General features: G+C 40.8%; 1 protein-coding gene across 2 annotated transcripts in view; it reads left to right on the top strand.

The window, feature by feature from the left end:
* Positions 1–1,341: 1,341 nt before the first annotated feature.
* USH1G (USH1 protein network component sans) overlaps positions 1,342–14,847 on the top strand; it is a 34,513-nt gene continuing 21,007 nt past the window's right edge. For both annotated transcript variants that reach the window (XM_075215404.1, XM_075215405.1), the window contains exon 1: positions 1,342–1,552. In XM_075215404.1, the coding sequence (XP_075071505.1) occupies positions 1,389–1,552 (164 nt within the window). In that variant the 5' untranslated portion in view covers positions 1,342–1,388. The remainder of the gene's footprint in view (positions 1,553–14,847) is intronic.

Below are 14,847 nucleotides of genomic sequence, written 5' to 3' on the forward strand. Positions count from 1 at the left end.
CAGGGGCAGGTACAAAGTACTGGGGCCCAGCCCTGCCTGTCTGTGTAGTGGGGGTACCCACCCAGGGCCATCTTAACAACATTATGGGCCCCCGGGCAAAGCAGTGCACCGGGGCCCCTAGATATAGATATAGATATATAGATGTATACAGATATAGATATAGATATAAAGAGATAGAGATAGATAGATGAACTTGCTCAGTGACTCTTGAAGGTTTTTTTTGCAGGTTTTTTTCTTTTGCAGGATTATTTATTCTCATTAAGAACCATGCCTATGGGGCCCCCTTGCCCGTGGGGCCCCCGGGCAGTTGCCCATCGTGCCCAATGGAAAAGATGGCCCTGTACCCACCAACTCGGTCACGCTCCCTTTGGTGGCCATGGAAGAAGCCCCAAGAAGATGCTCTACGGGACCCCAAATTCATCTTGGCGTCCCTGATTGTTACCTCACTGTGATGCTGCGGTAATAGATGTTAAACCAGAAAATATTTTACTCCTGAGATGAATCTACTCATTTTCTATACAAACACCCTTTTGTGTTAAGGTGCAACTTACCGCACAAATCTGAAAACAACTCAGGTGCTTTTGGACACCTTTCACAGAAACATGACAGTGTGCAGTGAACAACTCCTGAATGGTGTGTAATTGCTGACTGAAAGAACAAATTAAATAATACATGAAATACATGAGTATACATATACTATGAATATGCATAATACATATACATTATGAATATACATAACACATGAGTTTTGCTAGCTTTCATGTCCAATGCATATACCATTTATGTATGTATCCCATCAATTTAAGTACATCATTTAATAGGGATTGTTACCAGGAAAATTTAGTTTTTTGACCAAAAAATTTCAGCTTAAATCCAGGAAGCTGGAATTTAAAAGTAGAAACATTGCCCAAGACACCAAATGTCCTAGTTACACCTCACACAACGTAAAATTGCCTATATCCTTAAAACAACCCTGAAATGTATGTGCAGTATCTCTGTCTAACTCCACTGCAGCAGGTGTGCAGCATCTACACAGACACCTGAGCACAATGCATTGCAAAAAATACCACTGACAAACTAATATACATAGTAACAAGGCTGACATGTCTGCATTATATGTGACACTGACTAGATATACAATGTACATCCTAGTACACTATATTGTTATATTGTTAGAGTGGTGGGGTCAGGGGGGAGTTACACGAGCTGTACTATGCTGGTACAGGCGGTAACAATAGATTGAGTGACAAGGTGAGAGGAGGAGCAGCTACTGTTACACAGAGGAGGGAGGTGGGGGAGAGCCCGGGGTAACAGAGGAGGAGGAGGGGGGGTAGTGACACCGGGAGGCCAGGACAGGACGGTGGCACCAGGTCCCCGGGACATGCAGGATGGACGGGCGCTATCACTGCGCAGCCCGGGACGGGTTCCTGGACGTTCTGAAGGAAGCCACCCGGAGAGACCTCAACTCGCCCGACGAGGATGGAATGACCCCGACTCTATGGGCGGCTTATCATGGACATCTGGGGGCGCTGAGAGTCATTGTGAGCCGAGGGTGAGCCACTCATACACTGACTATTATATATCTCTACTGACTACATAACACTTGTACTTTACTTGTGCCTCCCTCCCCATCCTCCAGGAGATGCCTGGTTGCAGGGTGCATTGGTGTAATAGACTCCCATCTTGTCATTAATGATCGCAGACTTTTAGCAGTAATGCACAGAACTATCCAACCACGTGTCAATTGCATTTCTTAGTGTAAGATACTTTCCCCAACAATATATATATATATATATATTTTTATCAAGAAAGAATGGTCCAAGCTACAGTAGTATTGCAGAGGATCACATATGTCCTGTAGATTATACATTGTACCATGTGAACTGACTCATCAGGGTGACATGACAGACTACATGCATTGGACATGATTACAGATGCTAATACATATAGCCTGTTCAACAAAGTGACAGGACACAATAAAGAACAGAGAAGGTTAATTTAATGCATATTGTAATTTTTTCATCCACAATTACTGTTACTATGGAGTCTATTTATGATTGGGGGCGGTAACTGCCATTACAGGGACTATTTATTAAGCCCTAAACCATGTGAACACTGCATTTGGTTTAGGCAATTTTAAGTAAAATTGTCATTTAAGAAAAGCCTAACGCAGGAGATATCTCCTGCATTAGGTAAATTACCGCATTAACCGCAGCAGCAACATAATAGTCAATGCGGACTGCAGTCGGGATAATTTTATCAAGTTCCGAAAAGCTTGGCTTTTCGGAACTTGTCCCGCATGGCTAACGCCATCTTCATTCAAGCTATGGGGAGAGCATTGCATTAGAGGGATCTTTGAATCCCTCACTGCAGCTTCCCTGCTCTCTCCTCCAGGTTACTATCACAAAATGTCTCAACGCATGTGCCACCTGAGGTCACGAGTCAAATCCACTTTGCGATAGTGAACGAAGAGGAGAGACAGACAACGGGAGTTTTAAGGTAAGTGAAGTCATCATCGGCACAGCCTCCTATTGGGTGCGCTGTTCCAGGATGATTTTTTTAATAAATGCATACGAAAAATCATCTGTCAACGCAACGATGACTGATGATAATTAATGGGGCAAGACCCCATTAATTATAAACCATGCCTTGACTGCTCTGGGAGCCCCGACGAAGTCCCCCCTCATCCACAAAGACTTCACCTAATGTTGCCAGTTAAAATGAAGTGCTGTTTGCGCGCAGCACTTTGACCTGTGAGGGATCCAGCGAAGCCGGAGAGGAAAAAATAAGGAAATATAACCGTGAGTTTACTGCGAAACCCAGCATTTAATTGAACAGAGCCCTTAGACTCCTGTAAGATGAATGCATTGGGTAGACTGAGCTATAGAGCTAAGATCGAGTACAACCAGGGCCGGATTAGCCGCAGGGCTTTATGGGCTATAGCCCAGGGGCCTCAGGCAGCTGGGCGGCCCCTAAGAAAGATCTGCCGGCAGCGTTATAAATAAATTTATACTGCCGGCGATCGCTGTCAGTGCAGATTGTTTTTTTGAATTTACTGCACCCCCATAATATTTGTGTATACATTTCATAATTTAGTAATAAAATATGTTGAATTGATTATATCTGAGGAGAATGCGTACCGTAGATTGGCTTAGATCATGTGGTCATAGCTTCACCTTTCAGCATCCCAGAAATGAAATGATGGAAAACATTGCTGCTGTACACGGATTCCTGAACCCATAACTGAGTACATGTAATATTCAGCATACTTGCCAACTTTTCCTCTTTGACTTCAGGGAGATCCTAGGGGATGAATCACATCAATTTGGCTTCGCCCCATAAACGATTGGCACCATTTGGCCAATTACAGCAGGGGGCGAGGCTACATGACGCAATATTTGCGTCATTATCTATTGCGGGAGAGAGAACCGGGAAGTCGCCCGGACATTCTGGGAGAGTAGGCAACTATGCGTTAAAGAAAAGCAGCTAATGAATCTCTAGAGACTGAAGTGTCTTTTACATTTCTGTCTCCATTACTGAAGTCATGTTGTCTTTCCTGTCAGTCTTTGATTAAATCTTGGTCTCCATGAAAATGGCCACCTCCATAGGCATCAATACATGAACATAGGACACAATTTCTGAACTGTGTCATCATGCCACAGATGGCGAAGCCAACCATGTCTTGTACTGGCTCAGCATCAGGGAGAATGCCAGACTCTTCAGGGAGTGAGGGAGATCACCCCTATTTCAGGGAGTCTCCCTGACATTCAGGGAGAGTTGGCAAGTATGATATTCAGGTATCTGTGTGCTTTGCATGTGTATTTTAAAGAGATGCTGTTTTTTTTGTCACACAGATTTGCAGTGTAATATTTTCTAAGATCCTGGCTCCCATCTAATGTTAATTAGTGAGTTTTTGTTTGTGTCCTGCACAATGCAGGCTCTCATAGGACTTGGCAGGTTGTGTGAGTGTGAGAGGAGGGGGACATGAGATCTGGGACATTTGTTGAAATTAGTCAAAATAGTTGTTGTAGAATAGAGGAACTTAAGGCCAAAAAAGCTTGTTCTACTGTCTGATAGGAATGAACTCTTTTTGTGGCATTTTGACGATCTGATAACTTTAATATGTGCATGGAATTTGAGTTATATAGACAATTTGACTAATATTTTCTATAACATTCAATAAATAATAATAAATAAATCCATTTAAATGTTTGAGTTAAATGAAAGTTCCAGTTCTTTTCTTTATTTTAAGGTCAGCCATATGATTAATAGCTGAGCAGTTTAACAATTACTCAATTTGGACCTCAGCCTTAAGTTATATTTTTTAATTGAAAAAACACCTTTAACATCAGATAATTTATTTAGTAATCCAGACTTATGTTTTGAAGAACAAATCATCTCTCATATATCAGACAGGAGGTAGATTTTTGGAACATGAAGATTTTCGTGGTCCCATTCTTTGTATTTTTCAAAAGCTTTCTGCAATTATTCATAAGGTGTTATTGCCTTTTTTTTATTACTGTAGTTTGTGGTAAAGAATGCTGCCTGAGTTTACAATTGAAGCTTCTCCCCCTAATCCTTACATCAGTGGTGTTCAACTTTTTTTTTTAGCTGGGACCTGACTTTCAGGGTTACATTGTTTTTGAGTGACTTGGACAAGGGCCAAATTGTGATGGCTAGACCAATGAGTCAAAGAATCTCTAAAACAACAGGTCTTGTGGGGTGTTCCTGGTATGCAGTGGTTAGTACAAAAAGTGGTTCAAGGAAGGACAACCAGTGAACCGGCGACAGTGTCATGGGCACCCAAGACTCATTGATGTGTGTGGGGAGTGAAGGCTAGCCCGTCGGGTACTTTCCCGTAGCACAAATTGATCAAAATGTTAATGCTGGCTATGATAGAAAGGTGTTAGAACACACAGAGCATCGCAGCTTTCTGCATATGGGGCTGTGTAGCCACAGACCGGTCAGAGTGCCCATGCTGACCCCTGCCCACCACCGTGTGCACCAGAACTGGACCATGGAACAATGGAAGAAGGTGGCCTGGTCTGATGGTTCACATTTTCTTTTACATCATATGGACAGCTGGGTGCATGTACATTGTTTACCTGGGGTAGAGATGGCACCAGGATACACTATGGGAAGAAGGAAGGCCGGCGGAGGCTGTGTGATGCTCTGGGCAATGTTCTGTTGGGAAACCTTGGGTCCTGGCATTCATTTGGATGTTATTTTGACACGTACCACCTACCTTAACATTGTCACAAAGTACACCCCTTCATGGCAACGGTATTCCCTGATGTCATGGGCCTCTTCCAGTAGTATAATGCGTCCTGCCACACTGCAAGAATTGTTCAGTAATGGTTTGAGGAACATGACAAAGAGTTCAAGGTGTTGACTTGGCCTCCAAATTCCCCAGATCTGAATCTGATCGAGCATCTGTGGGACGTGCTGGAAGCCATGGAGGCCCCACCTCACAACTTACAGGACTTAAAGGATCTGGTTCTAACGTCTTGGTGCCAGATACCACAGGGCACCTTCACAGGTCTTGTGGAGTCCATGTGTCTATGGGTCAGAGCTGGTTTGGTGGCACGAGGGGGACCTACACAATATTATGCAGGTGGTTTTAATATAGTGGCTGATTGGTGTATAAATAAACAATAATTATTGCTGGAAACATCATGTGAACCCCTGATTGTGTATAGTAATCCGGATAGTAGGAGCTGCAGCATCAGAACATTGGAGGAAGACTGACGGAAAAATGTTTATATGGTGTTCAGGAAGTTAATATAAAACGCCATGTTCACATTGTGTGCACCAAGCATGCCGGGGTCTCCAATGCCTACAGCAGCCCCACTCCGCTTTGTACTCCAACCGCTCGCCCATGTCACACAGGGTGTTGATATCTGCCCCGTGACCCTCTCATTCCCGTAGGTCAGGCCAAGAGCTTAGAGTACAGTGCAAAGTCGTGAAGACCATGTACGAAAATGGCAAATGCTGCACTAAGTAAGTGGGACTGATTTTATTTTAATTCTTTGAACTCCGCCCAATATTTTATTTTTAGTTTGGTTGGTGTTATTGGGTTGGTTGGTTGGTATTATTCGGGCTTACAGGGGTGATTTTGAAACATGAGTGCAAGAATGATGCGAGTCCTTTTGTCAGTCACAGGGCAGGGTGACACATGTATAAGAAGCAGTTAGTTACAATATAAAAAGACTAACCTCAAACAATGGTGACATGTTGGCGATATAACACCAACATCGCCTGAATAACCTAGACCAGGCCTGTCCAACCTGCGGCCCTCCAGGTGTTGTGAAACTACAAGCCCCAGCATGCTTTGCCAGTAGACAACCAGCTGACAGCTGGAAGGGCATGCTGGGACTTGTAGTTTCACAACATCTGGAGGGCCGCAGGTTGGACAGGCCTGACCTAGACCTTAGGTCTCACTGCTATCAGAGATAAATGGAACAATATTTAAATACATGTTTAATATATTCAAGAAATAAATGATTAGCTATTGAACAGATGGTATTATATCATACGTGGGATTTCCCTATTTGTTTGGAAAACTTTGAACAAAGTGGCTATAAAATATTTTCAACCCTTTTGGCATATTTTCACATTTTATTTTATATATCATTGTTTCAAAATGGATTTCTTTGGAGATTTTTGTCACTGATCATAGACAAAATACAACGCAAGTGAAATAAAAAGTCGACTATAAAGTTGTTTTAATTAATTCCAAGTTAAAAAAAAGGACAATAATTGATTACATAAGTATTTATCTAAGATACACCTAAATAAAACCTGGTGCCATCAGCTGCCTTCGATGTTTGTTTGCCGTGTGTGCTTCATCGTGAAGATCAAAGAGCATTCAAAGGGAATCAAAGAAAAGTCTTTGAAAAGCACCAATCATTTGAATGATTTGAGAACATTTTAAACTTATAATATCCCTCAGAGCACTGTCAAGTCATAAAGAAACATAATATGGCACAATTGTGAATTTGTCTAGGCCATTCTCCAAAACGGAGCACTGGTGTGAGCGAAGGAGGCCCCGTAGCAACTCTGATAGAGTCTTCCATGGCAGAGATTGGAGGAACTCTCCATGGGACACAATAACTCAGGCACTTCACTGATCTGCACTTTATGGAGAAGTAGAAAATGTGTCAAAATAAGGGGCAAAATGGATGGAGCAAAATATAGACAAATCTTGGAGGAAAACCTGGTGCAGTCTGCAAGTGACCTAGGACTTGGAAAAAACTCCAGCAGGGCAATGATCCAGAGCATACAGGATAAGTCACATTGGAGAGGCTCGGTCAAAGTCCAGGGGGTATAATTACTAAAACTTCTAAAAAGGAAAAGCGGAGATGTTGCCCATATCAAGTAATCTGATTGTAGCTACCATTTTCTAGAATGTACTATGTCAGTGATTGACTACAGGTGATACTTGGGCCCCATGTGGTCCTCTGAGCCTTCACCTGCGGCCTCCAACTCATTCCTGTCTTATTGTCAGGTTTGATAGTTCTAGATTATAACACTTGTTATTATTAGGACACCTCATGAGGTCTGTAACTGTTACTCAGATGCTGCTGTTATGTAACTGTCACTAAGATGCTCCTGCTCTGTAACTGTCACTCAGATGCTTCTGCTCTGTAACTGTCACTCAGATGCTTCTGCTCTGTAACTGTCACTCAGATGCTTCTGCTCTGTAACTGTCACTCAGATGCTGCTGTTATGTAACTGTCACTCAGATGCTCCTGCTCTGTAACTGTCACTCAGATGCTTCTGCTCTGTAACTGTCACTCAGATGCTGCTGTTATGTAACTGTCACTCAGATGCTCCTGCTCTGTAACTGTCACTCAGATGCTTCTGCTCTGTAACTGTCACTCAGATGCTCCTACGCTGTAACTGTCACTAAGATGCTCCTGCTCTGTAACTGTCACTAAGATGCTCCTGCTCTGTAACTATCACTCAGATGCTCCTACGCTGTAACTGTCACTCAGATGCTCCTACGCTGTAACTGTCACTCAGATGCTCCTACGCTGTAACTGTCACTCAGATGCTCCTACGCTGTAACTGTCACTAAGATGCTTCTGCTCTGTAACTGTCACTGAGATGCTCCTGCTCTGTAACTATCACTCAGATGCTTCTGCTCTGTAACTGTCACTCAGATGCTGCTGTTATGTAACTGTCACTCAGATGCTCCTGCTCTGTAACTGTCACTCAGATGCTTCTGCTCTGTAACTGTCACTCAGATGCTCCTACGCTGTAACTGTCACTAAGATGCTCCTGCTCTGTAACTGTCACAAAGATGCTCCTGCTCTGTAACTATCACTCAGATGCTCCTACGCTGTAACTGTCACTCAGATGCTCCTACGCTGTAACTGTCACTCAGATGCTCCTACGCTGTAACTGTCACTCAGATGCTCCTACGCTGTAACTGTCACTAAGATGCTTCTGCTCTGTAACTGTCACTGAGATGCTCCTGCTCTGTAACTATCACTCAGATGCTTCTGCTCTGTAACTGTCACTAAGATACTTCTGCTCTGTAACTGTCACTCAGATGCTCCTACGCTGTAACTGTCACTAAGATACTTCTGCTCTGTAACTGTCACTAAGATGCTCCTGCTCTGTAACTGTCACTCAGATGCTCCTACGCTGTAACTGTCACTAAGGTGCTCCTGCTCTGTAACTGTCACTCAGATGCTCCTGCTCTGTAACTATCACTCAGATGCTCCTGCTCTGTAACTGTCACTCAGATGCTCCTGCTCTGTAACTATATATATATATATATATATATATATATATATATATATATATATTACTGGTACTTATACCCCAGTACTTCTACATGTACTGCTAACAACTACTAACTCGGTTGCCAGTCTTATCATTAAGCACAGTAGGCCTTTCAGACAATAACTTGCCAATGCAACATCACTACTTCATGTATATTTATCATCTGTATTCCAATACATCATATACACAGTCCCACGATCATACAGCCTTGCAGGGTTTAACAAATCATGGTATGATGTCAGCCATCTTTAACAAAGCACATGACCGAATGGCGGCCATCTTGTCCATTGTCTGCGTACAAACTTTTTTATCAAGACAAACCCACAGATTATGCAATATTTAGCACAGTATTTATACCACTCAATTCCAATTGCCTGTTTTATCTCAGTATGATTCCCATCAGACCACTCAAGGTATGTAAACTCAGTACACAGTATTTTAAACACAGTACAAATGCAGTAATTATCTACAAAACAAGTACTGTTGTACAAGCATAATGCACAATAGTCAGTATTAAACTATGCAACCAGTATTAATGCAATAATAATATTAAAACTCCAACAGTAGCAGCATTGCATGGGTTAAACAACAAGCCAAATAAACGATATATTTCTATAACAGGCTTACTTAACAAGCACCATATCTAACTCCTAAAATCAGCAATATTACAGTACAGTACCCACAAGTCCACGGTATCCCATAGCATCCCTTTGTACTATGTGCTTTAATTCTTATTTATGCAACATAATCCAGACACATTATCACATTATTTCACAATAACCTTCATATCAAACACAAGTTATATAATAGAGCACAGTCAGACTCCTAATTCCAAAGCACAGTGTAACAATATCACTTAAACTATCTTCCTCAAGACACCACACAAACTATTTATAACTCTTATTACTAACTTCCATTATAATTACCTATGATTAACAATATCACTTAAACTATATTTCCCAAGTCACCATTTCCACACAAACTATTTAGAACTCCTATTACAATTACCTATGACTAACAATATCACTTAAACATATAAAACACTTTACCATTAAACACTATTCATGTTAAACATATTTAACCATTACATACCTACTTGCCAACTCCTGAAATTCGGGTTGGTGTCACGGACTCCCGGGAGAGCTGTCAAATCTCCCGTATCCCGCAATTGTGGGGCTAAAATGACATGATTCGCGGTGAATTGCATCATTTTGGCCCCGGCCCCCGCAACAAACCGGCATATCTGACGTGGGGGCGGGGCAAAAATTACGCAATTCACCGTGCCCCGACCCCTCCCGCCCTCTAGACACGCCCCTCTCCCAGATACAGCTTACCAAAGGTAGGCAAGTATGTATATCCCCCTCATGATCAAATATTACCACAGCCCAGAATGGCTTATGAAAGAGTCCTGTGTCTTGCCCATTGTGGACAGACAGAGAATGTGTGTATATATGTGAACATAGAGTTTCTCAAGGGAAAGACCAAAAAAAGGATATTCTAATTTATGTTCAGATATGTTAATTATAAAGGCCTCTGTAGGCCTATTCAAATGTACCCCAAAAAGTTTTTTAGTCTAAAACTCCTTATAGTTTAGACCAGGGGTCGGCAACCCCCGGCAAGTGAGCCAGACGTGGCACGCCAACTACTTCTGTGTGGCACGCTGGAGCTTGCCGGAACTCTGCAGCTGTCTCACTAAAGTAGCCGATGATGGTCGAAACGGAGCCTCTGCGAATGCGCATGAACGTTTATTTGTCGGTCCCATTACTATTAATATTATGATATTAGCATCATAAAGTAAGATATATATATATATATATATATATATATATATATATATTTATATATGTGGGTGTGTATATATATATATATATATATATGTGTGTGTATATATATATATATATATATATATGTATGTATAAATACACACATGCACCAATATGTGTGTATATATATATATATATATATGTATTTATATATGTGTGTGTGTGTGTATGTGTATATATATATATATACACACACACACAATCATACACACAATAAACCTCTGGTTTAGGCAAGACTGGTGTCATGTCATATAAGGTGGAGCAGGTGGTTAATGTCCAGGGACTTGTGTGCAGGGCCGGATTAACCCTAGGGCTAACTGGGCTACAGCACAATTGAAAGTGCTCAGCAGCAGTATTGATCGGTCGGGGGCGGGGGCTCCACCGGCGCGATCAGTGCTGCTGAGCAGTTTCACTGCGGTCCTTCCCCGGCGCCCTGTAGTCTCCTTACTGAGGAGATCTCATGAGTCTCACTATCACGAGATCTCCTCAGTAAAGAGCCTACAGCGCGCCGGGGAAGGACTGCAATGCCAGGAGAAGGAGGTAAGTGCCTTTGGGGCGGCTCGGCTCACCGGGGGGCGGCTCGGATCACGGGAGGGGGGGGGGCTCACGGGGGAATGGAGGCCTCCTTAGCCCAGGGGCCTCCAATCCCTTAATCCGGCCCTGCTTGTGTGAATATCTAGAATAGAATATTAAATATCATACTCTTTATCAGCCCCCCTGTTTGTCAGTGACTGGTATTACAGTTAAACTGACAAATATCCATTTATTTTCCATCTTAATGTACCAGTGTTACAGAGTGTGTGAGCGTGTGTCTGTAAACAGCTAGTAAAGCGTTCAGTTCGGAATTATTATGGCAATGTAATTTTTAGTACACAATATCAAGTAACAATAAGGAGAGGAGGTAACAGTCCTCTACTGCGTCGGCCTGGGGGATGGAAAAAAACTGTTGTCTTAAAAATATTCCTTTTGTTGTCATTACTGTTATTTTCTTTACTGACGCCAGGTTAAATTTACACATGTCCAGGCAAGCCCCTTTTAAATTATAAGTCAACAATGAAGTGTAAAATCCAAGGGGTATATTTATTAAACTGCGGGTTTGAAAAGTGGAGATGTTGCCTATAGCAACCAATCAGATTCTAGCTGTTATTTTGTAGAATGTACTAAATAAATGATAACTAGAATCTGATTGGTTGCTAAAGGCAACATCTCGGCTTTTCAAACTTAGGTATCTGATTCAAATCTCATCTATGTCCCGTCGCAGTCTTAGGATCCATTCTATCATCTGCTGCAGCTGGACGCCATCTTGAGAACCGCACCTAGTAGGAAAGCAAAAGAAATACTTTTGAATGTTTTCTTTGCTCCTACCCATCTGTTGCCTTCTCTCCTTCTGGTCCGCTTGTAAAATTCTTCCGATATTCTGCAGTTGTCCATTTCTTGATTCCTAATACGGGAAGAAAAACAAGAAACTTCTGGGATTCCGAACGTGATTAATTATCCCTTCCCCACTCTGATGGATAAGGAATTTAATCTAGAATTTTAAGAACATTATTTTAAGGACTTGGTGTCATTCTGGAACTCCAGACTGCCTTATTGTTTTATATTAAAAAAAAAATCTGCCAAAATCTACCTGTATCTGGATAATTTCAAATTAAATAATCATTTTTTAATTCTAATAATCCCCAATTCTCTATTCCAGTAATCTTGGTATCAATTGTGGAAGAGAAGTTTTTTTGTTTCACCTTTATTCTTAATGGTCATTGCCCTCCCCCTGTTCCTCATGAATAAATCACATTATCCAATATCAGGGTTACCTTAAAATTGTACCTAGCGTTTAGTAATGGAAAAAATAATTCATTGTATAGACATGATTTTAATTACTTAACTTTGATACTTCAAACAGGGATGTTATCTAAATTTTATTGAATTTAAAGTCTCAACGGTACCATTTAAATACATTTTAGGGGATTTATTATGTAGAGTTACGGCAGTACTAGTGGCATTTATCAGGTCCTGTGACACATTTACATACTTTTGGGAATGTTTCAAATGTAATTACTGCCTAATCTATAGGCTTAACCCCCCCCCCCTATTATCCTTGGGTTTTGATACTTACACAGATGGAATTGTGGATTATTATTTTTTTATGTACCTTTGACATTGTTCTGATTTAAACTGATAAATCATTTTCTTGTATAATTCATCACTATTTATTATGTTATAATGTAAACATTACATACAGTGCACATTATTTTATGAAAAGAAGAATTCTGTCTTAAACATAACATCTGCAGCTTCTACCACAGCGCCTTCTCCTGCGCCAACATTAAATACAGAGTCAATTACTGTGCTACTACAGTACCATTTTCCGTGCTAACATGACTACTACAGCACCTTCTTCCGTGCTAACATTACTACTACAGCACCTTTTTTCGTGCTAATATTACTACTACAGCACCTTTTTCCGTTCTAACATTACTACTACAGCACCTTTTTCCGTGCTAACATTACTAATACAGCACCTTTTTCCGTGCTAACATTACTACTACAGCACCTTTTTTCGTGCTAATATTACTACTACAGCACCTTTTTCCGTTCTAACATTACTACTACTACAGCACCTTTTTCCGTGCTAACAATACTACTACAGCACCTTTTTCCATTCTAACATTACTACTACAAAACCTTTTTCCGTGCTAGCATTACTTACTACAGCACCATTTCCACACAAAATATTTACAACACCTATTGCTAACTTCTATTACAATTACCTACGATTAATAATATCACTTAAACTAGCTTTCCCAAGTCACCATTTCCACACAAACTATTAACAACTCCTATTACTAACTTCCATTAAAATTACCTATGACTAACAATATCACTTAAACATATAAAACACTTTACCACTTAACACTGAACATATAATTCACTTTACCACTAATAAAACACTTTACCATTAAACAATGAGCGTATAAAACACTTTACCACTAAACACTGTTCATGTTCAAACGTTGTAGGCGTACAGGATGTAAGCCATGCCTATTCAAATGTATTTCAGAAGGTCTTTAGTTTAAAACTCGTTCCACAGCTTACAGTTTGGACAAATATAAGTATCATGCCATATAGGGGCTGGGAGGAGGGGATTAATTTCCAGGGGCTTGTGTGAATATCTGCATGGAAAATTAAATATTATACTCTTTTTCACAGATGTACAGTCGTGGCCAGAAATATTGGCACCCTTGCACTTTTTTCAAATAACTCACAATTTCCTTAAAGTATAAGGTGAAATTGACAAGATTAGTTAGTGTCCACAATTCTTTCTTTGTTAATATACAGAACCTTTATTTTAAATACTGTAAATTTAATAGTGTATATTCTTGTAAAAATCAGAAAATTAAAATAAATGGCATTAACTAAATTATTGACATCCTATGCTCAATATTTGGAAGCACAGCCTTTGGTCAAAATAACTGCAATCAACCGCTATAGCCCTGGGTGAGCTTCCTGCACCTCTCTACTGGCAGTTTGGTCCATTCTTCTTGTGCAAACTGCTCCAGATTGGAAGGTTCCTTCTCCCAATTGCTGTTTTCAGATCTATCCACAGGTGTTCTATGGGACTTAGATCAGGGGGTATATTTACTAAACTGCGGTTTTGAAAAAGTGGAGATGTTGCCTATAGCAACCAATCAGATTCTAGTTAGCATTTATTTAGTACATTCTACAAAATTAAAGCTAGAATCTGATTGGTTGCTATAAGCAACATCTCCACTTTTCAACTGCACCGCTTGATAAAAAAAAAATTAAAACCCGCAGTTTAGTAAATATAAAACATGGGCTTATTATTGTCCAGCATCTCGAGTAATCTCCAGACGTTTAAGGAACCCAGTTCCAGGTGCAGCACAGCTACCCCAAAATATCACTGAACCTCCTCCATGTCTGACTGTAGGGGAGGTGTTCTTTTCTTTGAAAAGCTTCATTTTACTTTCTATAAACATAGGGACAGTGTGGTTTACCAAAACAAGCTCTAATTTGGTCTCACCTGTCCACAGAATGTTCTTCCAGAAGGAATTTAAGTTGTTTAGATGTGTTTTTGTGATTTCTTATGCTTCTCTCTCAGCAGATTAAGTTGGAGATGTATAGTACAAGTTGAAAACTTGTGTCAACTTGAATCTGTTTGGCAGTTGATTGCGGTGCCATGGACGGTGGAAACTTCATGGTCCCTAGATTGATT

Source organism: Mixophyes fleayi, chromosome 6 (genome assembly GCF_038048845.1).
Source record: "Mixophyes fleayi isolate aMixFle1 chromosome 6, aMixFle1.hap1, whole genome shotgun sequence".
Taxonomy (NCBI): domain Eukaryota; kingdom Metazoa; phylum Chordata; class Amphibia; order Anura; family Limnodynastidae; genus Mixophyes; species Mixophyes fleayi.